Raw genomic sequence first — 26581 nt, 5'->3', positions numbered from 1 at the left:
ATTCGCAGCCATCAAAAATAGAAACTACACATATCTTATGGAAAATAATCTGACCGAATTTTTTTAAATTAAAATCCCCGTAAAAATTGCACGGAAAAATTGAAATTTCATTGACCAAATTATGTTGACATTAATTAAAAGGGAATTAACATTTTTATACAGCTCTAATTGGTATTCATGATGGAATTTTTCGCATATTCCAGCCACATTCGCCACTATTATGCAAATTCCACATGTGCAGCCGTCCACTTTATTTCGTGGCTCGGATTTAAATATAATAAAATGAATTTAATTTAAATGAGCGACACAAAACGCGGGCTACTGCTGCTACAAGCTCTCTGCAACCACAGAGAGAGGAATGGTGGATTTTCGGTATTTGCAAAGAATTTACTGTAAACTCGCATGTCAGCGTCGAGTGGTCGAGTGCAGGAGCTTTTGTTCGCATGCTTTTTTAAGTCAACCATTTTGCAATGAAATGTTTATCACTGTCATTGTCGTCGTCGTTTGGCGATGACGGATGCAACGAAACGCCATATCATGACAATGAAATTCGTGCGCTGAAGCACAATTTTTGGTGCATGTTTGTTAAACAATGTACACCGAAATACGTCTGTGTGATGCTCGGGCTTATATATCTTTTTTTTTCTAGCTAGAATGAGCTTAGTAGATTCAAAACGGTAGAGTCCCAATAGAAATTACCTTGAAAGTGTGTCGTCGGAAATTGTTGTTATCGAAAGAATTTTCATTTTCTACTCTGAAGTAGAGAATTTTTGCATTTTCTGGCATCTATTCCATGTCAATGCTGTCCAAAACATTGCGTTTGCCACTCAAATGGCGGAGTTTTCGCTTCAAAACTGCACATTCCAAAATAAGCAGGCGAATGAAGTCAAAGTTATGCTTTTCACAGCTCTAAATTCGGGGTTTTACTATTCGCATTTCTAAAACATTGTATTGTTCGCATTTTATGCAGAGTAGGTACTGGTACGTAGTTTCGGTGAGGGGCTATTATCGTTATCTAACGAAGCGGCTGATGTTGATGATGAACTGTCTGCCGTGTGTATATGTGTTTGTGTTTATTTCTTGTTGTTGAAAATCTTCGGGTTGTGCATTGTTCCGATAGTGTGCATCGAGTATGCTATAAGTTTTGCATGGCTCTTCTCTCTTTCTCTCTGTCTCTCATTCATTTAACTTCCGTTGCTTTTTTATTTATGCCTTTTTGCGCAAATTGTGCGTTGCATTGAATGGATAAGCGCCAGTAAATGATCTCTTTCATTTTGACTGTGTGCATGAGTTGGTGGTTGCGCGCACATTCACATTCAAAACAACTGAACGTCGGAATAAATGAGTATGTAATCCATTTTTCATTTTCAATGCACCTGTCTTTCTATATTTTCATTCTCCACGTGCCTCTTCTCTTCTGTCTGTTTTGCAATTTAATGAATTTCTACTCGTTACCTACTCGTTGGACATGCCCTTCAACCGAACTAATATATTTTCATTGCATTCACTTCGCTTTCCCTCGGCAAACATCCTCTCGAGATATTTCATCAGGTTCTTTTTCCTCATTTTGAAAGCAGATAATAATAAAGTAATCCATGTTCAGCACATGAAATCCGGTGTTGTTTGATTTAAATAAAACCAAATTGCATTTAATTCCGAATGGACCCTTAATATATGTATATTTGGATAGATTTAGCTTTAAGTCACCGAAATTGGTCACCCTGGTGCGCCGCACGGTAAATATACATTGAATCTCGAATTCGACGCATATACAACTACTATATCTCTCTATGCACATTCCATATCATCATTTCACATTTCGTATTTAAATGGTATTTATAACATTTATTCATATTTTCTGCACATATTTCAACGGAATCATTGCTTTTATACAAGCATGTGCCACATACTTCAATTATAAATTTAAACAGATTGCATTTCGTTCAACTTCCCAACGAAATATGAGTAACATACCGTATTATGGTTAGGTTATATCATTAAAACGAATTCTTGAAAATTTTGCATAGTGAAATGAAAAGTAATTTTTTTATATCAAGGAAAAATGTTCTGAATATTTTATTTGTAGGACAAATTTAAAAAAGAACCGTACGGAATGAATACTAGAGGTTACTTGAATCATCTTGAATCATAAGAAATTTAATGTTGAATTGAGTTCCAGTCATTGCTCATTGGGCTTGAGAAGTGGCGAAAATAGTCGACATTCAGGCGCTTTAATCAACTTTCGAAGCTTTAGAAATTGAGCAGTATATTGACACATGTATTGATGTTATGCAGACGCGCTGTTTAATTTAATGTTGTATCCACTGTCTCCAGAAATGCCTCCCTCCTCCAAGATTCGACTATCCATCTCCCTCGTCTTATAAATATCTCCAATTTTCTTCTTCCACTCTGAAATTCCACCGAATTAAAACATTATGTCCATTGGATTGAATAATCGATTTTATTGTCAAACAGTTTCAATAGTTAAATTGATTTGCATGCAAATGATTGGGATCGTGAGTTGTACAAGATGTAATATTTGGCGACTGTCTCGAGCATTTTCCTGGTTCGGGTTGTCGCTGTGATAAATATTGGGTATTGTATATTCATACTGAAGCTAAAGATAGATAATCGCTACACTTTAATTTATATATTTCTTGTTTCGTTTCCTTACAATTTATTTTATTCTTGTGATCGTTAACATTTTTTTTATGCAGTTTTTTTTCTAGTTTATCAATTTTTTTCGTGTATTTTTTTCTTCGTTGATTTTGATTGAACAATCCGATTGAATATGGCTTTTGTTGGCTTCGGCAACCAACAAAATAAACAAAAAAAAACATAAAATGCAGATGAAAAATGGCCGCGAAGCGTAAAATGATGCAAACAGATTAAACGAGCAGCTGCCGCATTTCGTCTCTCTTTCTTTCATTCGAATTGATGACGGATTGGTTCACGATTGACCTGGAAAATACAAAAAAAAAAGAATAAGCATTGATGAGAACTTGTTAAAGAGTAAATTTGGATTTGGTTTTCAATCAAAAAGTTTGTTGAACAAGAAAATAAGCACGAAAATATCCGAGACACAGAGCAAAAAAAGACATGAAACTACCATTGTCAAACGATGAGTCGCTTTTAATTCGAGTTTGAGCATTCAGCGAAAATTTTGATGAACATTTATTCAAGCGACGAAAAAGTTGGTAATTAGAAATTTCTGTCGATAAAAATGGGAAAACCAACAATGAGTATGGCAAGTTGGACTTTTGAATGGATGCAACGGTAATTTTATCGATTTTGTCTAGAGATTAACCTATTCCCTTTCTATTCTCCTCTTCCATTCTATTCTCCTCAGCAATTTTGGGTTTAATCAGAACATGCTACATCTTTTCATCTTCCGATTTTTGCTCAAAGATGGTCGCAGAGAGTCAATTCGACACCATTCTTTACCGACGAAAGCCTTCTACAGGAGAAGTAAAATTGCAAGGGGAAATGCTTGCAGTGAAAAGCTTTCCAGCGCACTTGCTCCCGTAACAGGCGTCCATAGTCGTAGTGGAAACTGAACCAGCAAAATAGCTAAATCAATAACCGACTACAAAGCCATCGGCAAAGCGTTTAAACGAATTTCAAGTGGATCGAAGCAAAAGAAAGCTCGACTCGTTCAAAAGTCAACGAAGCACTATTTATCCACGTAGAGTGCCGTCGAAAATGACTATATTTCTCCGTACGAAACGATTTTTCATGAAACCAAATCTTGTTCTGCTCTGTTTATTGATTTTCTTTTAAAAAAGGGCGTCTATCGATGAAGAGAATATAAGAAGAAAATTGTTCAAAAATATGTCAGCGTCAATTTCACCCATTTTTCTTTCTTTCTCTCTCTCTATCTCTCTCTCTCTCTCTCTCTCTCTCTCTCTCTCTCTCTCTCTCTCTCTCAACAATAATTCCTCTTTTGATAATGTAACAATTTCCCTAATTCATCAAGTGCTCACAATTTTCGTATCATCTGCAGAGGCATCGTTTAAGCGCTATTTGAAGCGCATTTTAGTGCATGTTTCCAAGAGGCGTGTTAGTTAATTGATGTCTGTGCGTTTGGCTTTTTCCTTGTACCGCTTGGGCCCTAAAATTATCATTTGTTCGCATTTACTCCGCGAAATACGGTGTTAAAATCTGCCACTTACTTTCAGAGCTGAATGAAATTGACTGGAGCGAGCGAGCGAATAAATCAATGGATGCATTGGACGGGAGCGTGTTACTTGTGAATAGGCAAATACCAAAAGGAATTTCATGTACACACCGTGCTGATGCTATTCACAGCTGATTTACCGTATGTATATCAGGATTCGGGCAATTCGTTATCTAATTGAGTGTGCCGCACTGAATAGAGGTCAAAAGAGTTGCCTTGTGCGATATAACAACAGAATGGATGGAATATCATTTGCACAGCCACGCAAAATTGATGCAATAAATCACCACAACTATGTGTGTGTGTGTGTGCTCGTGTGTACTCGAGATCAGGAATTATTTCCACCGTGTATATTTTGAAGCATCGTCGACGCATTGTTTTTGTTTGCGTAATTAAAATTGAAGCGCATTCCAAGAATAGGGGGAGACTCACGTTAATGGAAACAAAGACAAATTAATTGAATGAAAATGAATGGAAAACAAATTTTTGAAATGCTTTGTGCTGTTTTCAAAGCGACGTTGACGTTGCAGTTTCACTTGCCGCCAGACATGTTCATCTCGCTCGCACAAAGACAAAAAGCATTCTTCATCGTGAAACACGATCAAAACCAATTGAGCAAATGCAGCAAATTAGCTCAATGAAGACAATGACATTGTGAATAAGATCTGGTGTCAAGAGGATGTTGAGACCAGAAGAGAACGATGAGAAGAAAGAAAATGAAGCGTGTGAAGGTCGAAAAAGGCATAAAGATTGGATATAGAGGCACTTTAAAAAGAATAGGTTGGCATTCTTTGGTAAAAAGTGAACTTCTCAAAATATATCCTAGTTAATGTCTCGTTTTTATCCAAAATTCAATCAAATTGCCGTTTATACTTACTTCAAAATTTTTGATGGTTTCGCTGACTTTGGATGCGACTGAGTTAAGTGTATAAACTGATGTGTAGTTGAGATTGTTGATGGCATTAAGGCCGTTGTTGCGACCGAATGAGCCGAGCTCTTGTGCCAAATTGCGGCTATTGTGTTTAATTCGAATCGGTTTGATGGGTCTCACAACGGTGTGTTGTTCATGAGCCTCTGCTGCCAAAGTCTTAATCCGGTCTTCATCTTCACGTCGACACCGGTTTAACTCGATGACTTTATGCTCCAACTGCACCACCTCTTCCTTCAATTCACTGTTATTTATTTCGCTGGTCATCAAATCTTTTTTGCATTTTTCCAATTTCGTTTTCAGTAAATTCATTTGTGTGCGATGCAATTGTTCCAAGTCGTTGTACATTTTGGACGCCATTCGCATTTCCTCTTCCATGGTGCGTGCTTTTTTCCGCTCCTTTTCGATGGTTTCGCTCAGCGGTCCGTCCATGTATGTTTTCAATTTTTCATATTCACTGCTAAGGCTGTGAAAATCACCTTGCAATGCTTTGTATTTGTCGGCTTCGTCGCGACTAATGCGATTCAATTTAGCGAGTCGACGTTTTAGCACATTTTCCTCATCCTCAAGCTGAGCAATTCGTTCTTGGGCATAGTGTGCATCGTTTTTCAATCGCTTTTCCAATTGATTGATTTTCGAACGCAGCAATGTGTTATCCTCTTGGCTACGGTTCAATTTATCTTTGTATTCACGTTCCATTTGCGCCCACAAATTGTCAGCGCGTTCGAGTGTCTCATTGTAGGCGCGATTCATTTCGGCAATTGTACCGGTGAGTTCTTGTTCGCGACGTACCAGCTCAAGGAATTTATCGCTATCGGGACAAATGTGCTCTTTATTGCACACACATTCGATTTGGACCGATGGTGACAATAGTCGTTCGGTGGTTTCGTTCATTGCCATTTGTGGGTCGGTGAGAGCGCGTGGTTGATATTGCTGCATTTGCCATGCATGATACAGCAGAATTGCAGGCATAAATGCACTTATCAATTCTAATTTGAGATATAAATCATTGCGATCGGCGTCAATCAGCAACATTTGCTCGTTCAACTGGTTTATCGATTCTTGCAAACATTCTGCATTTGCCTGTGCCGTTTCGCACGACATTTCCAGTTCAGAATTGCGTTGCGTCAACATTTCCAAATCGACTTCAAGCCGCTGCAATTGCAAACGTGTGTCATTTTCAATTTCTTCCAATTCACAACGCTCTTCGTCGAGCTGACGATTGGTCGATTCGAGCTTTTCGACACGCTGTTTTAACAGCTTCACTTGGGCATCTAATTGAATTTCATTCTGTAATCGACCGGCCAATCGACGTAGCTGTGCATCGCCGCTGCTCTCATAGATTGCCACTTTGTTTTCGAGCATGTCTAAACGGTCGCGATAATACTGCAGTCTAGTTTCGTCAAGCTTTGACAATGGACTCAACACACCAATATCCAGAGACGGTGAATTCATTGAACATTCTTCGATTTTCTTGCGGAATTTATTCAATTTCTGGATTTCAGCACAGAGATCACTATTGGCGCAACCAGTTACGACCAGTTCATCGGTTAGCGGGAAATCGTCGAAATTCGTTTGAGTGCCTTGATTATCCGTGATTGGAAGCGTTGAATCGCCATCGAACACACCACTCTCATTCATACTACTTGTGAACGAATGGCTGGACGAGAGTTTCTGGACTACCAATTTGTGACCAGAAACCGTGTCATCGATTTGATGGCTTGTGTATGGCGGAACACAAGCAACAATTCGGTCGTAGTTTCGCATTGGCGACGATTGAGCCGATGCCATTGGCGATGACTTCGTGTGATCCGGGGAATAGAATCGAGTTAATTTTTCCTGCCGAGACGAAACAAAAAAATTAGATTGGAACTTTTTTCCACAAAATATATGATTTTTCATTAAATCTGATTTCTGTTGGAATTTTATAGTTCTTTTAAATTTATCAGAAGCGATTTTCATAAACGAAGAGAATTTTATTCCAACCACTCACATTCATTGAGCTGAAATGATCATCGTCAAGTGAAAATTCATGGTCATCTTGTGACATTGTCTCTAAATTGTTCAGCAGTGACACGACTTGCAACAAGCACTGTCGACCTTGCTCATCGAAGCAGCTGTGTTTTGACATCGTCAGCAGAGTTTTCCGTACATTGTCGGTGGGCATTTGTTCCTGTGACTGCAAACAAACAAAAATTAGTTAATTTTTAATCATTTCAATTTTGTTTAATTGTATGAAGAGATTTTTTTTGGACCAAATTTGAAAAGTGACGAAAGCCTTTTTCCACAAAAAGTCTTAAAAGTTCTTACATTCGCATTACAAATGCAGGTCGAAGACGGCGTCTCATTTGTTGCAGCAGCAAGGTCGGCTTCAGTATATGCATCTCGCTTATTGTTGAAGTTTCCACTGTTTAACAGCTGAAAGAAAAGAACATTTTACATTAAAATATTGAACAAAAATTGTAAAAAAGCTGAAAATCGTCATGTAATAATAAGTATATATATACTAAAGCTATTCAGAATTGAGTATAAACTTTGATTAGATGGTAATTTTCAAGTTCATTCGAGCGAAAAAAGTTCCACATTTTGAAAAATGCAAAGTTCAACTTCAAAACTCAGATACTGAATAGTAAAAGATATGGAAAAAAAACAATTAAAGTGAAAATAGTTCCAATGAAAAGAAAGTCGAAATGACATAAATCAGCAAGTTTTAATTATGCAGATGTTTATGAATATCCAGTATACTGTCCCGTATTTGTTTCTGTACAGTGCAGAAAACAGTTGAAATGAGTCCGAGTGAAAAGTGTCGTCTTTTCGATATCAAGAATTTGTTCTTTTCTTGTATTTCGCTGAAGAAAAGTGGAACATTTTATCTATTCATTCCAGCAGAGGCGTTCATTTCTGTATTCGTTCATTTCGCACAGAAATGTAATTATATTTAAAGGACGTGATGTTATTCACTTGGAGTGTATTGTTTGATTGAATGAGTCGCGACCATTTCATCTTTATTAACATTGCTCGTTATAATTATTAGCTAATTACCGAAAAAAAACTCTTGCACAACTTTTAATGAATGTGTTTCACAGCAAATCAAAATGCTTCTTCCGATGACAAAATTCGTCGCGAATTTTCTGCATTCTTGTTTCATCATCGAGTCGTTCTTCTGGTGCATTTCATTGGAGCGTATGTAATGTCTGGCGTCTCAAAAGCGTTTGATAAATGGGAAATTTCGCCGAAGAAAATTCGTTTGATGAATTACATAAAAGCGAAACTAACGAAACACAGCTCAAAAGAAACGAAAATGAATAGAAATGGTGACGAAGATGTTCGGTATTCATGTTAATCTCAGCAAAGCCTTTCGCTGAAGAAATGCTGAAGTTCGAAACTATTCACAAGCCTGTAAGCGAACTAGTACACAGGCATCGAATGACGCACTACTTTGAAACGTCACATAAAATACCGACTCTGTTATATATATGGTTATGGAAAATTGCATAAAAGTTCAATTATAAGAACGAGAACGTCTATAGCCGAAAATCAATACAATGTCAATGAAGGACGAAAAGAGACGTGGAACAATTCAATACTTTGAAGAGAGTTGATACTCAATTTTTCTCTCTTTTTCGTTTCTTGATTTTTTGTGCTTTTTCATTGGTTCAAGACAGAAGATCTTCAGTACAGTCGACTGTACAGGTCGACAGGTGTAGGTCAAATATTTCAAAAATGTTAACAACTCCCGTTGCATCCAACAATTCTCATTAAACATTTCAGCCTTTCTGATTATGAAAACAGTAAACAATACAGCGCCGCCTGGGGACTAAGTGCAATGTGTCATTCTTTCAACATTTGAAATAACACAGACGCGTACTTTTTACAGCAAAATATGTGCATGATTCTCTATTTCTTCAAACAGTCTCCAGGTGCCGCTTTATTGTTCTTGTTTGACGTTTCCTATCTGTTTGTACAGACAATCAGAGAGGCTGAAATATTTCACGAATCACCTTCCATTTCAGAAATAAGTGCTCAATTTTTGTTCAAATGCCTTCGGAACTCATCATGTTTGCTCTATTCTCAAAACAAAGAGAAAAAATCTCACAATATATCTGCATTTAGCCAAATTTCGATTCGAATCTTTTGGATCATATTTCGCCTAAGCTCATGAAGGGGAGAATAACATACTAATTGAAACACTTTTGATATTTTCCATTATTCATTTCATATATTCCACGTCGTTTTTTTATTTTTCGTACTCTCTCTCCTATTTATAAAAACGTAATCTCATCGAAAATCAGCCTTTTACATATATTTTTCGACAGATTTTGTTTCTTGCCCGATAAACTGGTTTGCCTTTGAAATGTTGAGACAAGAGTTTCTTATTCATCGATTGAAATTGAGAACTCCTTTTATCGACTGCAATTCAAATTGAGAATGTTTGATGCATTTTTTGATGCTCAAAATCATCATTCCTTGAAGAGAACAGAACGAAAGGCAATGGTTCTATTCCACTTGCCATACAAAGGTTATGTAACCTTATTGAGCGCAGCAAACAAACATAATGTTTACTTTTATTTGTATGCAAATAAAGAATTAAGACGGGAACGATATTAGTGGCTCATGAATTGATTTGAAAACGCTATTCCTTATTTGCTTTTAATCAAAACAGCAAAAGGATCGATATGGAAAAGTTGTTCAAAGACTCAGCCAGAAATACGCTGCGCAATGAATCGATACATATTTTTCTCGTTCACATTTGAAACCGTTGCATACAATTTAGAAACGGTTGAGTTTGGCTCCTGAACATAAATAAACATTCAACGATTTATTCATGCAACAAGAGATTCCAATTATTGAATCGCTTTCGATTTTGCATAATAATCGATTTTCACGGAAGACAACAAATCAATGCAACGAACGAAACAAGTATCTTTGGATAAACACGGGAAATTACATGCGATGAGAGGGTAAAAGAGAGAAATACAACTTTTTAGCTGATTTTCGTGAAGAAAAACACAGGAATTTGAAAGTTGAATCCAGAAGCTTGCGAAAGAGAACTTTGAGTTTATTGAATGAAGAAAAGAAATAAGATGTGAAGTTCGTTCTCGTGCTGACTTCGAGAAAGGAGAGAAAGCGTTTGAAAAATCAGAAGAAAAAAACAAAAATTCTCACACAAACAGACAAATGAAACTGCAAATGCATGCATTGTCAAAGAACACCGAGAATCGCTACTGAAGGAATTGAACTACGCATTTATATTGTAAGGGAGAATTCATTCATTTGCGTCCTTATTTGTAATATGATTCAAAAATCGGGTATCAAAATGCAAAACACACTGAAAATGTTCAAATAAGGCATTATTTAGTTTAGTTGGGTTGTCACATCATTTTATTCGTAACGAGCGAGATCAATTCACTTTTCCATGTAGATGGCATCAGTGTTTCGTTTCAATCATTTCCATATTAATGAAAATAGTTGAGTGTGTGATTTTTCGTGTTCGATGCGGCAAAAAAGCGAGCGAAAGAGTTCAGAAAATGGAACAAGCGAAAACCAGGTTTGGCATCGCAGTGGAGAGAAGAAGAAAAAAAAACGACGAGAGCAAAAACATGACAAACTAACAGCGAACGAGTTCGACGAGAACAATGTGCACTTTGGCAAATTTCTCACGCCATTCAAAAACCCCGGCGCCCAAATGCACAAAACTTTGCCCAAAATAAATATGTAAACCAATGTTTGCCATGCAACCGAAAGGCTAAAAACACGACAACCGAATCAAGTTTCTCTCTTGCTCTCGCTCTCGCTCACACACACACACACACACACACACACACAATGTTTTTATTAGCATTTTGCTATTTGCATTTTAGTTTTGCACACACTGGCGACATTCGGCTGCATGTCTCACACGCAACAACTCTCGAAAAACTACAAAATAGTTCACACTGCAAACTTGGATTCCTTTTTTTCTGTTGGTTTGTTTGTCGTCTTGTAATATATAATGGAGTGTTGTGTCTTTTTTTGTTGCTGTGGCTGTGTCGTTGTCAGCGACCAAAGTGCGAATTTATTCCATTGTTCTCGAGTTAAAATATGCACGTCCTCCTATGATCGGGCATTATTTGCAATTGTTGTTTACAACTTTGTCGCTTTGAATGTGATTATTGTTCCCCAGCAAATGAATATAAATGAGGTCCAGGTGCCCGATGCTGTTTCTGCTAATAAATGGCAATTGTGAGTGCGTATCCAGTATGCACCAAAAAAGCACCACTGAAGCATTGTTAGATCCAATTTGAATCTTTTTCATATTGTTTACATCTTGAAATCGAGCAACCAAAATCCATTTGTTTCGGTCTGCTGCGCTGCGCCAACGGCACACAACCGCCTGCAGTCAACAATCGATTAGAGCGAATAGCTATCTCAAGCAACAGTGTAAATAGAAGAACAAACATTTACCGAAGGAACTCGTGGAAGAATAAAGTAGAAGCTCGTTTTACTCAAAAGAATCCATCGTACGATGAGCAAAAGAACGGGCGTCGAGAATTGAAAAAGATACCAAACCAATCATGTGATGAACGATCCATTGCACTTCAGCCAAACGAAATGCAACGTGCATATTGATTGCGATGATTGAGATTCGGATACAATGTTGTGAAATACGATACGAATGCATAAAGATGCAATATCTGCGATTCGTCGTCGATTCTACGCTACATTCCAGCTTCAAATTCTGAACGAAAAAGCATCGAAATTGACCGGAAAATTGAAAATTCGATGCAACACAATGTATCGGAACTGTGATAAACAGATACGAAAATTAAAGAATGAGATAGAATTGACACATTCAATGGCACAAAAACTGAATGTAAACGGGCAAAAGTGAAATTTATTCCCATTGACGGTTGAGAGGTGCTCAATCATCTGAAGGTCCAACACAGTTTTCTCCGATTTGTGTCTTTCATATACATTTTAACACCATTTTCAGTAAACATCTCCATTATGATATACTTTTTTATTTTGCAGTACAATTTCCAAGGGTTGTTTCGGATTTTGAAGCCAAAGTCTTCAACATATGACAGAGTCTACTTAGAACAGAACAAGTTGTGAAAATGATAAATTTCCTGTTCACAATACGAAATGAAGTAGCATCCAGAAAATCTTTATCAGTTTCGCTGGAAACTGATTAAGGTCGAAGTGTAATTCGCTAAAACTATTTGCTCAAGTATTTCGAGGAGCAGTTTGTTAGTGTGAATATCTGGGACATCACGATTTCGTTGTGTACGCTGTACATATTTATCGAAATCTATTTGTTGGATTTTCGGTGCGATCGAAACTTTGTGTGGCTGAAAATAAAAACAAGAAGAAAATTCCACGTGCACGTTACTCCAGTTTAAAACCACATCGAAATCGACGAAAGAATTTCTGTGGTGCGATGGGAAAACGTGTTGCTGCAAACCAAACCAAACTGAACCGCACATAGAAAAATATTGAACCTAAATTGAACAGCTCGTGGTCATGTTTAAAGAGCGTTGAATTCACTTTTTTCGCCAGCAAGCGACATAACAATGTCGAATGAAACGTTGTTGTCGTCGTCGTCGTTGTTCATTGATCGGATTTGAAGTTCGGATGTTGAGTATGTGCTACTGTGGAGGCACTTTCCGTTTGCCGAGATCCATTATCTCGGTCGTAGTTCGCTCGTTTTCGAACGGCAGCAACTGGAAAATGAAAACATTCATGTTTTGCCAATGCCACCATAGAACTTTAATATGATTTGGTAGCGATTCATTTGCTTTTGAATGAGGAAACGAGTTTGCGATCAAATCCAATGGCATAGACTTGTTTTGAATAAATTTAGAATCGCTAATTCAAATTCAAAGCGAAACAGCTCCATTTTAAGCTATTTGAAGCTAACAATTGAAGCCCTGGCTCGGTTATCATGCAATAAAATTGATTCACATCGGCCACATACTACACGCGAGAGTTTCCTGTTGCGAACACAGTTTGTTCAGCAATTCGGTGGTGCGCGGTTCGCTTTTATAATTAGATTAGTTGCGAGATTTTATTGGCGTTTGTGGCATTCGATTTATTTATTGTTATGACTTGCTTAACGCTTATTATATCCATTCATTCATCGTGCATGTTCTAGCATTTGCGATTGCATGACGAATAAAAACACCCCGAAATACTGCTTGCATTTTGGAGTTTGATTGGATTTAAGTTTCGATTTTACGCTTCATTTCGTGAGGTTTTGCACTGATTCAATTAAAAGCCGATTTTAATCGAATGCATACATCGACATTTGAAATATTCGCACACTGCAAACAGCATGCAGCAATTGTTTTGTTGCAATATTAAATTTAATTTGAATATTCCGAACATTGAAGTTTGATGAGAATTTTGAACGCAAAGGTATCGTTGTCGATTGCTCATATTTGATGAGCAATAATACCGAATTGCAGGTTTATCCTATAGAAATGTCAGAGTACGAATTTCGTTAAATTGACAAGAGTCTCTTTTGATGAGATGACAGAGCGACAACTCACGATTGATACCGAGGGAATTTAATGAATATTAATGCGGTGTTCTATGAATATTCAACGTTTGTTGAAAAATAAAACAAAACATTTTAAATTTTGTATCAATATTTTCAATGAGGCAGTTTTTTCTCGGTTTTTTGCAACAAAATTTCAATGATGAAGAAAATTAAAGTGAATGTTGTTATGAAATTATGATTTAATCAAAAGCGATCGAAAAAAAAACTGTCGCACATTTCACTCCAGCTTCAGTGTTTTTTGTGTCATTTGTCATTTTAAGACATCACAGTCTTTTTCTTACATCTTTTCGCACTCACGCTTCAGTTTTATTTTTGTCTCTGTTACACCCATTTTCTCTCATTGGTCTCTTTGATTTTTTTCCTCTTTTCTTCTTTTTCACTCTTCTCTGTCGCTCTTTTCACCCAAAATCGATTGCGAAATACAGTAAGTCAAGCATGAGTTAAAGTGAACACGCGTTACATCATTCCGTACGTTAACCTTTCTGGTTTGGTCATTCATAACGAGAATTCATTCATTTGTCACCGTAGGAAAAAAAAAATGGTTATTTCAAACAATTTGAATCGAAATGTGATCCATATTTTGTCGTTTTGTCTATTCTTAAGTGTGATTTTTCAACAGAACGTATCAAAGCATAACGGCGCTTAATTCAAATTCTACTCATTCGTATTCAACGCCGTTGTGTTTTGAATTCAAAATTTGTCAAATCCAAGCAAATTTATCTCTTTGGTTGAATCAATGCAAATTTCTTCATGTCTTTTTGTTTGTTCGTTTCTATGAAATTTCAATCAAAACCGTAATATTGTTTCATATGCAAATGTTCAGTTGCGTTGCGCATTTTACAAAACCGCCGTCCATTATGTGAATTTATTTCATTTCCTTGCGGCTTACACTTTATTGACGCCGTATAAAATCGAAGAAAATTCTATAGCAAAATAATCCGACACATTGTTTTACACCGGTCGAGCATATGTAAATCGAACGACGTGTGAGAACCAAAACTAGTCTAGCTGGATGGCTTATTTGTTTGTTGCCAATCGTTTTCTGTGCGACCAAGCCCAAATGATCAAAAAGAGAGAAACACAATAAAGCACTGTATTCGTGATGTTATAACACTTGCCCAGTTTGAACGTACATGTTCCGCTGGTTTGAGTGGCATGCACTTACTCACAGTAATCCGATGGCAAAGATCGACACTAACATGACACACTCGGGTATTAAGAAATTGAAAGTGCATCTTGGTGCAAATACGAAAAGCACACACTTTGATTGAATAGATTTCTTTGTGCGGAAAAGGCGATTTAATGAATATCGTCCATTGAGCAATTGGATGTGGGAATAATTTGCAATGGAAAAAATATCTCTTCCCATAAAAAAGGGAATAGAATGATTTCCTTCTTATTTTGGTCGTAATCCTTGGCCCAAGAAGTCAGAACTTTACGTTGATTTTCAGGAATTTGAACAATATCGTGTATTTCGATGTTGAATCTGACATTAATTGACACCGGTCGTGTTCATACTTCTTTTGTTAATATCCAACGGTTATATTACGATAACTCACTCTGAATGCACCCGAAACAGTTTGGAAATAATCATTCTCACAAGAAAAATCCATTTTGCTCAACACTTGTCAAACATTTTTACTCAAAACGTCCAATAATTTGTTCTGTAATTCCATCGAAAATCCATTTCGATGAAAGCCACACAAGAGGAAAAAAAATTAATAAAATGCAAATTTATCGGTCTTTCTGAATAAAAAGTGCACATATCCACACACGATTATAATCAAGAAAGTAGACTCTCTGCAGCGCCGTTGATTAGTGACGGCCAAAATCCTAGGGGAATTTAACTCTTACGAGTTCAGCATGTTTTTTGCCAGTTTGCTTGATTCGCGGGAGTTCGACGCGTTCGTTGTACGTACTGACGCGCACGGTCACAAGTTTACACAAGTTTGTTTATGGTTTTGCGCGTTTTTCAAGTTGTTATTTGACAATTAAAACGCGTTTCAAGCTAAAAATCGGTTGTTTACGTGTATAAAGATTTTTCACATCCTTTCCAAAAGTTCAAAGATTTATATAATTATAAAATGGACAAAGGAAATATTTTTAAAGAGCTGGAGAAAGTGTTGAAGAAAAAGTTAATCCAGATATAATAAATGGAACGACTGATGTGTGCGCGTCGTCCAGCTACAAGTTTGCACACGAACTCGCGCGCGTTCGCGCATGTTGTTTTAATACGGAACTTGTCAACTGAGTGGAATCATGCAAGTTCTCTGGTGAATGTAACAATTTCGTGCGCGTTTATATCATTTTTTTACAAGTTTTCACGTAGTTAAATCCCCCTAGCCAAAATCACCTGTAAATAGCTGGAAGTGATTTCGACAAATTGCAAAATATTGCATAATAACACCGATTAGTACTGAATTTTGTCGTCATAGATCGACGGCGCTGCAGAATGACACAAATTTTCTATGAGATTACAAGCGTGTGCACTGTACATACCCATTCAATGTTCGCATGTCCGAAAGAACCATAAATATCCAAATGTGTTTGAATTATGGCCGAATGAACGTCTAAAACAGTGTAAATGTTCCGAATGGTTTCAGTTTGCTGATGTCTAAAATCTGCAAATGATTGAAGTTTGGTTTTTCAGTTGATTCATTGTATCAAATGTTGAACCAAAAATGAAATTAGACTGAAACTTTTGTTTGAAATTGGTGTGGCTTGATGATTACAGAATTCATAACTCGAGATGACCGCCGGCTGCTCATTGAAAATACGTTGAACAGTCGAATGGGTTTTTGTGTGCTTCTGTTTCGTGTAGCAAAAATCGTATATTTGCTATCTGTGTTTATCTTTCGATTAGAAAATCCATGAATGTGATTTTTGGTGTGTAGACCAACACGTTCGGTTGCATTGGACCAAAAGAAGTCGATAAATTCAAATGAAGGATATTTACTTAAATGTAACGATGTTGTGGTTTCGGAGAGTGTGGGCCAGTAGTAGCAAATGGGATTATGATTCATTGCTTTGAAATGCAGCCAGTTGTTCAGTCGGCTGGTTGCGTGGGTATGCGAACAATGTGCGCCGCACATAAAACCAAGTCGATGATCCAAAGCGAGAGAAATAGAAAATCGATTGCATTGATGCCGATAGCAGTGGCTAACGTTCTCACCGAGAGCGCGTTACAACCGAATTGATTGGAATAACAGCAGCAGTACTAGCAATAGTAACGGCGGCAGTGGCAAGAAAAATGGCAATTTTAAATCAATTTCATACGAAATGTTTACACATTGAACATTTCATGCGATTTATGAGCAGTGATTTGGAACTTTTCTTGTTCCAACGATTCCCAGTGGCCAAGTGCTTGCTCATGCTACAGCAGCACCAGCAGTCGCAGTCTGATACACGCTTTTGTTGTCCTCCACTGCTCGATTTGCGTTTGCAAATGATTCAATCGTATTTATCAATTTGCTGTATATTATTATTCAATATCGAAACGATTTCGAAAATCGAAATGCCGTTTGAATCTTTGGCAGAAAGAGAGCAAAAAAATTCATGCGTCTCACGAAAACCAGTAGTTTTTTCTAGATTAGATCACGTTCTACAATCCAATAACCAGAATGAGCACGTGTTTATCCATTGCTCGGCTGCTCTCTTTTGTTTCCAATCCAATAGAAAAGATAGATCCGAAAAGAACAACAACAACCGTGAGAAAAGACAACTCGCAGCATGAACATTTTGCGAATTGAGTTATTTATTAGAAAATGACTGAAAATGTGTAGAGAAATAATAAAAAAAAGAAAAAAGGAATTTTTTTATGACAAAAAGAAAGCACTAATAGAAGTAGACAAACAATTGAAAGTAAAGTTAAATATTTAAAAAAGAAACAATTTAAGAAAATTTTTCTATTAAAACGTAGAAAACAATTTCAAAAAATTGAAATGAATTTTTTTGAAAAACAATTAGGAAATGCAACAAATACACAACAACAAAAAATCAATCGAAATCGAATTCAGAAAAGAAATCAACCGCTCAAGATTCTAAAATCCGACAAAAATCCAATACGCTGGTGAACTTCACCACCTTTTGGTTCAATAGTAAGCAACTTTTTGACGTCATGTTCTTTATCCGCATTGAAAATGGATTTGCAATGGTGCAAATCGAGGTCAGTACATACTTTTACATACGAAAACACGTCGATAGACGAATCCATTGAAATTCAAATGCACTTCAGAGAGATGTTTTTGCCAAATCCAAAAGAATTCCATTGCATTGAATTGAATATGTGTGTGCGCTCTATCGCGCGATGTGTGTATTTTCCCGAGGAGAATTGCAAAAGAGCAACAGCATTTTGTGCATTGAATGTCAATGTGATTCCCTCGACGAAGCTCAGAACCGTTTTCATTGCTCGACGAGCATTCAATTTGAAAAGTAATGAGCAATCGACGCTTGATTTTGTTACTTTTCTATATTATATCGCATTTGCCAGGTCACACTTGTTGACAACGTTGGATTGTCGACGTTGCATACAATTGACTGCAACTAAATCGATTTCAATCGCTCGACTTCACACACGACATGTGGCAAAAGGGGATTTTCGCACATTTTTCCTAGCGTTTGGCTGCGCAGCGCACTAATGAGTGATGCCGCGTTTGATGTCACACACCATAAATCAATGAGAAAGTGACAGAGTTTCACCGACAGACACACACTTACAACACACAATTGACACTTATGAGCTGCTATGTTGACACATATTTTATAAAGTCAAGATTATTTCTGTGATAATCGCGGCTTTGGATTTGTCGCCCGTGTGAACAACAGGAGGGGATTGAACAATTGAAAGAAAACTGGTGAGAAAAGAATGAATTAGGAGTGAAACGGTAGGAATAATGGAATTTCATTAACATTTCCTCAATTAATCATTTTGCGAAAAGAATTGATCGGTTAGAAAGTTGCTTTCGGGCAGATGAAGCCGAGACAAGTTGATTATTTTTCGATTTTTACAAAAATATTTTGATTGATCGAAATCGATGCCATGTGAAAAGAAAAGAACGAAATTTACTCCAAAAGAAAATGTTAATGCTTACCTTATCGGCACCCTCCTCCAGTTCGATGATGCGAAATTCCAATAGTTCATTTTGTTCACGTAGCTCGTGTGATTCCTTTAAAATGATGGCTTCTTTACATTCCAGCTGATGTATTCGTTCGAGCAACTCATCGTGTTTGTGGTTTTCACGCGTCTGTGTGCCATTGGCAGTCGTCCAAATGCGTAGATAAAGAAATCGACCGAGAGGGAAAGAGAAAGGAAAAGAGAAAAAAGAGAAACAGAAAGCGATGGAATAAAATGCAATTCCGATTGAAATAAATAGAGTTCGTGTTTTCGATCCGGATACTGGAAATATATGAAAAATGCGCTCCAGGGCGGCAAAATTGTTTTGGCAAAATGGTAAAAAAAGCGCTGCAGCAAAGAGAAACATCGACATTTGTTTACATTTATCTGATTTTTGTGCGCTCGCTCTCTCTCTCTCTCTCTCTCTCTCTCTTTATCGCGAACGGTAAATACCGCGCGCTGTGAATGTGTGCACAGTGCGCTGATTTATTTTGGCAATGCATGAAATTTTTTCTGTTTGCACATCGTGCAATTTTTATTTTATCACTGCTTCCGTTTTTCGTTTGCTGCTGTTTAAAGAATCCTTACCATTTGCAGTACTTTTTCCAATTCACGTATTTGCTCCTCGGCCATCGAAATTTCACAGTTCAAAAATTGATTCTCCTCTTTGATCAGCTCGTATTCTTTTTGCAAACTTTCATGCTCCTTGAAATCCTTTAGCAGCTTTGCAATGGCAGAGAAAGCGAAATAAAGGAATTAATATTTTTGTAAGAGAAAAAATGTAATACTTCAGAAGGACATAGCAGCGAATGCAAGTAGAATTTGAAGCAAACAAAAAACTAGACAGATTTATAGGAAGAAAAATGGAGAAAATCGAAATAGCTTCGCAGCGAACCACGTATATTGGTACTAAACAGATTTATTAAACCTGCCAAATTATCTTTGCAACTGCGAGGCACAATCTTGAACTTGGCGACAGACCACAATGTATTCTTCCGCAAAAGGGAACAACGAAAAAGGACGTGACCTAAATGGCATGGTGGAGAAAAAGGTGCAACGAATTTTATGAACTGTCATGAAAAATGGCAACGATGTCATGACTAAATAATCCACAATACACATGACCTCGTAAACATTTCCAAAGCCAAAGACTCAATTTTAAGATAGTCTCATTTTTTGCAGCTTTTCACTTGACTTCTTCCTATTTAACACCCTATGTTTTGCTACCGTCATCACCTTCTCCCCTTCCAACTGAAAAATTCTTTCTTTTCCTCTTTTACAGACGAAAAATTCGATTTTCTCCTGCTTTTCTTCCGTTTTTTCTGCCTTCAATTCTTCACGAACACTGCTCGTCTTCTGTTTTAGACTAGAAACCAAAAACTCAAGTCAAGACTTACCGTTTGCCAAACATCCGGCGAATTTGACTGTGTGCCGGGCTGTGGGCTTAATGATGGTGGTGCTGATGACAATGCGGAATCATTGTCTGATCCAGACAAATCCTTTTCAAAGAGACAGAACAGATTTTGGAATGCAATCAAAATTTCCTTGGTCGCGCTCATTTTTCTTCGTGTGCAAGTGCATTTTGATAGTAAGAGGCTTACCTTTGATTTGCAGTACTGCAACTCGTTTTGAACGTTCATGATTCGTTCCCGTATCTCATGCGGCTGCAATGAGACAAGACAAGTGAGCAATTAGTTGACGGACAATTCTTTATACTCGAGGATTTTTAGCTTCAACTAAATTAAAATAAAATTCTTTTATTTCCTTTAATCCTTTAGGTTTTGTTTTATTTCATTCGAATGATTTCATTCACTACATGAATGTAAATTCGAAATGGATGGATTTTCATTAAAAAAAAAAAAACAAAGGGATATTGCAACTTTTTTGAGCAGAAAAAACATACATACATATATTTTATGGTCGTTGCAATACCCCTATGAAAAAAAAACAGTTGAGATGACGCGATTTCATTTTAATTATTATAACTCCAGTGAATCTGGTGTCATAGAGTTTACAAATGTTAAATGCGATCTCCGAAATGCCCGGGAGAAACAGAGAGAATGGTCGGTTTGTCGGATATTGTCGTCAAATCTAGGATCGGCATTGTACGCGCATATCCTGAGATCAAAGTCCATTAAATTTATGGCAAATACACAATTGGGTTAGCATGCAAACAATGGATGATAATTATCATCGCCACTGCATTTTTTCGATTTTCATCGCTCAAAAACCCCACAGACTTTTGGCAAAGAACACCTTTGTGCGTTGCGGTTTTCTCTGTCTCTCACATCGTCCTTTTTTCTTCTGCTTCGGCTTCACAACCGCATAAAAAGTGTAACATGCTTTGCACAAACTTGCGCAAAACTGTACAACGAAAATGGATAAATCTCCAACAGCACTTGAACTACAAACGACTGGATGCTTGAACTATGAATACGCAAACGAGATAGAGAGCGATGGTGAACGAGGTTTTTGCCAAGGGAAACGACGACTACCACTAAAACTATATAAAAGACACATAAAAGCTAACAAACTCCATTTTAAATGGATATGCATTTCGCTAACATAAATTAATTTCCATTGTCTTTTGCGCCATTTCATCCCGGAACGTGTCATCTGCACACTCATTTACTTTGCAAACGTGTTGAATCACTAAACAATGCCAACACACACATACAAAAACCACCAGCTAAATAGCGAGTGATGAGTTTATGCCTTCAACCCCCGTTTTTTTTTCTTCTGCGGATTGCAAAGTAAATGTTTTTAGTTTTTCATTCTGGATGCACTTTGGGTGGTTCTTGGTAGAGTTCACAGGTGAGCGCACGAAAGAAGACAGATACAATGTTTATTTTGGTTTTGAGGTTTGAAGCGGATAATTGAATCGATGAGAGAGTTGCAATGAGAATAAACATTGAACAGGCGAACAGGTTTCGGGCTCCGAAAAATGAAATTCATGAAAGGCTCTCGGAAATTTGTGCCTAGAACGTCAAAGCATTTGACATTTCAATGCTTTTAAGTCAGTAGAACGTCAATGCTGCTAATAACATTGACGTTTTAGGCAAAAGTAACATAGGCCATTTCAGAGAGCCTTTCCCGTTTGGAGTACATATCTTGGAGTTGACTCTTCAATTTTTCTTTCGCCGATTTGTTTTTTTTTTTTAATTAAACATTTTTCTTCATTTTTTTTTAATTTTATTCTCTTTTGAAATGTTTTTCACCATTAGTGACACAAATTTAGTGTGTCCCTGTAAATTTATTTATTTTCCATAATCCATAAAAACAAATTATCAAAGAAGAAAAATTTCAAACAAATTTTGTTCTAGCATAAAACGTGCCAAAAATTGAATATTGATGAAATCTTCCAAATTTCCCGAAGAATTTTGAACTATACAAAAATAATTTTGTTCATTAAAAATCGCCGAAAATTTAAATTAGTTCCATTTCCAAACACTGATTTTAACCTTTTTTAAAGAAAAAGACGGAGTCAAAAACCCAGTTTTAACTTTTCATTCTCATTGATTCATCTCCATAGCCAAAACTTAAAGCCATAGAAAAAGCCGAAACATTGTCAGTCTTTGTGATCGAAAAACTTATTTTCACTTTTTAGTTTCCATGCTGTCGTTCTAGTCATGCCTTGCACTTGAACGAAACACTCTTTTAATCTTTGTCGAGAGAAAAAAACTTTTCTGACTAATGAAAGTTTAATGAAACCTTTTGCATTTCCCCATACAACACACTAACGTTTTGGGAAATAAATTGGACACTTTTTTCGCCTAGGGGCATTTCACTCGCATTCGAATACATGATCATTCGTGCACGAATCCTGCATTCGCAAAAAACAGTATAAGTATTTGCATTCGCACCATGTATTCGTACTGCCGCGCGAGCATTCGCGCGACTCCGCATATGAAACGTATTGAAACACTCGTACATGTATTCGTCGCGAATGCGCTCAGTTGCGATGAAGTGTCAGACACAGTCAAACATGTGTAAAGATGTCAGACGTGTTTGAAAAATTACAACGTGCATTAGGTGAACCTCTACCAGAAATTTTACAATTAATTCTCACACATTCTGGATTTGATACAGAAAGCGCATTAGCTACGTTAAATACAAGCATTTGCGGTCGCAGGTGTCCGATTTTTTCCAAATTTGTTTCCGTTTGATTACAATTCTTGATAAACTGTGGCAACTGGATGATAAGCAATCATTTTAGTTGCAACGATTAACACAACAAATCAATATAGATCTGTCAAGTGCATTCGCATTCGCGCAGCAACATCCAGACGTATTTGCTAATGCGCCGTATAGATACATTGAATGGTTATTCGTACGAATGCGAATATTCGGCACGAATATCAGTATTTGCGAGTGTTTATATTCAAATGCATGGCAAAGTATTCGCGCATTCGTACGAATAGCAGTATTCGCATAGAGTGAAATCCCCCTAGTTTTTCGCACTGTGAATAAATTCGTTAGTTTGCAGGTGAAAAGTGTTAGCAAAACTTTTTTCAGACGAACGACGATGACGACAACGAACGAAAAGAAGAACTCGTTCAGAATGAGAATTGAAGAGTTATTGAACTAATTTCTTGTAGAGCACACACTTGTGGACGCTGCGAAAAAAGTGTTTGTGTGTAATTCAAAAAGTAATAAAACAAGTCTTAAAAACATTGCTCGCATTTAAAAGACCATTCGACGAAGGTAAATAAAAAGAGTTTTTCTATGTCTCCGCCTTTCCCCTTTCGCGGTGCGGTGACAATGATGATGTTAATATACATCAATTTATAATCGATGTCGTGGAATAGAAAACCCATTACTAGCAACGCACATCAAATTCACTTGACTTCGAACCGAACAACTAGAACGAGAATAAAATGTACATAAATTATCTGCACACAGCAAAAACACTAACCGATAAAGAGAAGAAAAACACACATTCTTAAGTGCTTTTAAGTACTATCAAAGTACTTGAGTTCATTCTTTTGTTTTTATGCCGGTTTTTTTTCTGTGCGAAGACTCTTCTGTTCGTGAAGCTCGGCGTTTATCAATACAGGTCTTAATTTAAGTGATTCTTATGCTTTTTAATGTGGTTTTGATTGGCCACTTTTTGCTCAATTCGACACCGAAACAGATGTTCACGAGATCATTTTTCGCTTGAAAGCACTCTTATATTCGCACAAAGTGCAATTAGAATGAGGTATTGAAATTACATTTTTCGAGCAATGTTGTTTTAACCATTTCCAATTGAGCATTTGGTGGGCTCTCAACCGAATAGAACATTTTTTTCAGTTTTTTTGTTTATTTTCAATCTTCTTTACCCTTTTTTTTAAATTTTTTTCCGTTTGGTTCCTTCCATTTACGAATTTCGTTCATTTTTTTGTCTTCTGTGGATTTTTTTTTTTCACTTCTTTCCATTTTTGCACTTTTGCATGTTGTTTTATTTTTCACATAGGAAACTCCGCTGCAACATTGTCATCGTTGCTAATCTTTTTGAAACGTAAATGCGATTTTGTAAAGCAAAAACTTAATGGCGGCCGCAAATTTGTTATGTTAAATCATTGTTTTTACGATTGTCCAACGCAAATCAACTTATTTTAAGCCGTTTATTCATTTGAATCGTTTGAAAGCACCAAAACAAGAAAGGAAGACACATGTAGGCTTAACTTTGCAGGCTTCACACTATTTCCCGCTGAATTTTAGTTTCTTATTTCAAAAGAAATAACAAGATGAGTCTGCCGTAAAATCGTTCTGGAGCGCGCAATAAATGTGTCTGACTGGTTTGAAGAGATGCAAACTTTGTTTACAGTTGTGCATGAACTTTGATGGTCAAATGGAGGTGAATTTTTAAATGATGAGCAATATGAATCATCATCATATGACATATTTCGTTTTAATGGAACCGACCATCAAAGATGTAATCCAATTTGTTTGCCATTTCGTTGTTTATTTTTGCCATTATTCAGCTACTGCAATCCCGTATGCATAATATAGAGATATTTTTGAACCCAATGCTAAGTTTTTGAAGAGAAATATAGCATAAATTCCCCCAGTTTATTTGCGTTTTTGATTCACTGAAAGCATGATTTCCCTCTTTCAACAGAACATCATCTTCATTTTGATTTCAATGTGTTATGAATTTGGCTCTTCTCACACAATTCTTTTGAACACACGTCTCTAAATTTCAGTGTGAGCTGGAACAACACTTCAAAGAGCTTGTTATGATATTAGAGAAGTGTATTTATATTTGAATGTCAAAAACTCTTACCATTGTGAATAAATCTTCTTTGCATGTCGTTTGTGTGGTGCTATCATGTGTAGCTATCGTTTGTTTCGTTTGATTTGTGGTTATTTCATTGTTAGTCGTTGTCGTCATCTTTGTGTTGGTCAAATTACTCTCGTTGCTAATTGTTGTGCTGTCGCATGATTCAGTTTCCTTTTTTCGCATCTGAAATAGAGAAAATTAAGTTAGTTATTTCATACCAGACATTTTAAGAATGTTTTTATTTATTTCTAAAGATTTTATATGATTATATTTATTCTTTTGATTACGTCACCAATTCATTCCTCAATTCTAAGAATAACATAAACTCCTTCGAACAAATGACAAGTGCTAATGAGATCGAAAAATTTCACACGAATCATCATTTGTAAATAATTATGTACAATTTTGCAATTGCATTTTTTTTGTAATTTAAATTTGTTCATGGTTGAAAGAATCTAGAGTTGAATTGTTTACAGTAGTTCAAACAGTAGAAAAAGGCAAATGCATAAATTATTCAATTGTCTTCAACTGAAGGTCAAATCTTAAAGAGTCAGAAATTGAAAAGTCTTCTTCATTCGAAATCCGGTTGCCATTCTCACGAATTGGAAGCCTCATTTAAACACGTTGGTTTTAAAGTCTAAATTCAGCGGTGCCAATTAGTGTGAGAATTTCAAGTGATACAAAATGTCATTGCGCCCAAAATGCCAAGTTGTCTTTCAGTTTGAATAATTTCAAGTGTTTTGCTTGCGATTTCGATGGACTAAGGGAATATTTCCGATTTATTTTGGAATTTTAATCAATATTTCGTAAGAATGTCACGATTCAAGAGGCTCAAAACCGATTTGGTTGGAGTAGAAGAAGAAATCCGAGACAGAATTTGAGAAAACGGGAGCATACAAAGAAGAATAAGAAGTAAAAACAGATGAGTTTGCAATATATTTCAAGTGTAGTAAATTTGACTCTTCAAACAAGTTCAACAATCGATACCTGTTTGAAAAAAAAACAATCAATACCACTTAAAGAGTCAACATCATAATTTTTTGCGAAAGAAGAAAAGTCATTGTGTCTTTCAAGCAAGATGAAGCTTCGAGAAAAAATGGATTTCAAGTGATTCGGAGAAACACTCGGGAAAACCACAAATGTTCATCAAAAATTCTTTGTTGATTGATGAATTTCATGTACTTTTTTAGTTTTAGTCAATTGAGAATTCATGAAAAAATTGATCATTTCGCAGAAAATTGTTGTTGTGAAGGCATTTGCTAATTTGATTTGATAATATGAAAAAATGAAAAGAGTTGCCGCTGCATAAACCGCATTAAAATGCGTTATTCCATCAACGATAATCGTTGATTTAATCAAAACGTTGCATGAAAGTTCGTGTTTGCGTGGTTTTTTTCATCACGTAATTCAAATGATTGCCTGCAAATATTAGTTCGAGCAAATGTTTTCCGCTTGAATTTTTCCCTTCACAATTCATGTCGTGCGCGTCATTTATCGAGATGCTATTTATCGTTCAATTTACCATTTCCAATCTAACGCATCGTTTCTTCGGCTGC

General features: G+C 36.5%; 2 protein-coding genes across 3 annotated transcripts in view; both read right to left on the bottom strand.

Moving 5' to 3' along the window:
• Positions 1–1455: 1455 nt before the first annotated feature.
• LOC129568143 (uncharacterized) lies at positions 1456–2840 on the bottom strand. The gene is made up of 2 exons (XM_055445713.1): positions 2613–2840; positions 1456–1533 (listed from the first exon to the last, which is right to left on the bottom strand). Exons 1-2 carry the CDS (start codon positions 2838–2840, stop codon positions 1456–1458), a joined length of 306 nt encoding a protein of 101 aa, XP_055301688.1.
• Positions 2443–26581, bottom strand: part of LOC129568204 (protein Daple) — a 92330-nt gene continuing 68191 nt past the window's right edge. For both annotated transcript variants that reach the window (XM_055445846.1, XM_055445847.1), the window contains 9 exons: positions 25029–25208; positions 20362–20424; positions 20158–20259; positions 19349–19483; positions 18738–18890; positions 7416–7523; positions 7099–7284; positions 5055–6944; positions 2443–2961 (listed from right to left, as the gene is read on the bottom strand). In XM_055445846.1, coding sequence (XP_055301821.1) covers positions 2926–2961; positions 5055–6944; positions 7099–7284; positions 7416–7523; positions 18738–18890; positions 19349–19483; positions 20158–20259; positions 20362–20424; positions 25029–25208 — 2853 coding nt within the window. In that variant the 3' untranslated portion in view covers positions 2443–2925. The remainder of the gene's footprint in view (positions 2962–5054; positions 6945–7098; positions 7285–7415; positions 7524–18737; positions 18891–19348; positions 19484–20157; positions 20260–20361; positions 20425–25028; positions 25209–26581) is intronic.

This window comes from Sitodiplosis mosellana, unplaced genomic scaffold, assembly GCF_009176505.1.
Source record: "Sitodiplosis mosellana isolate CC-2019 unplaced genomic scaffold, AAFC_SMos_1.0 Smas_scaffold_17, whole genome shotgun sequence".
NCBI lineage: Eukaryota > Metazoa > Arthropoda > Insecta > Diptera > Cecidomyiidae > Sitodiplosis > Sitodiplosis mosellana.
The sequence above is the reverse complement of the archived record's forward strand: the minus strand, read 5'-3'. Positions and strand labels throughout refer to the sequence as shown.

What these genes read in the sequence shown, in the direction of transcription:
- LOC129568143 (XM_055445713.1), bottom strand. Translation starts at nt 2,840, where the DNA reads ATGTTTTTTTTTGTTTATTTTGTTGGTTGCCGAAGCCAACAAAAGCCA. An exon ending in ATTATCTATCTTTAGCTTCA is followed by an intron (nt 1,534 to 2,612) that starts GTATGAATATAC and finishes AAATATCTCGAG; the next exon opens with AGGATGTTTGCCGAGGGAAA.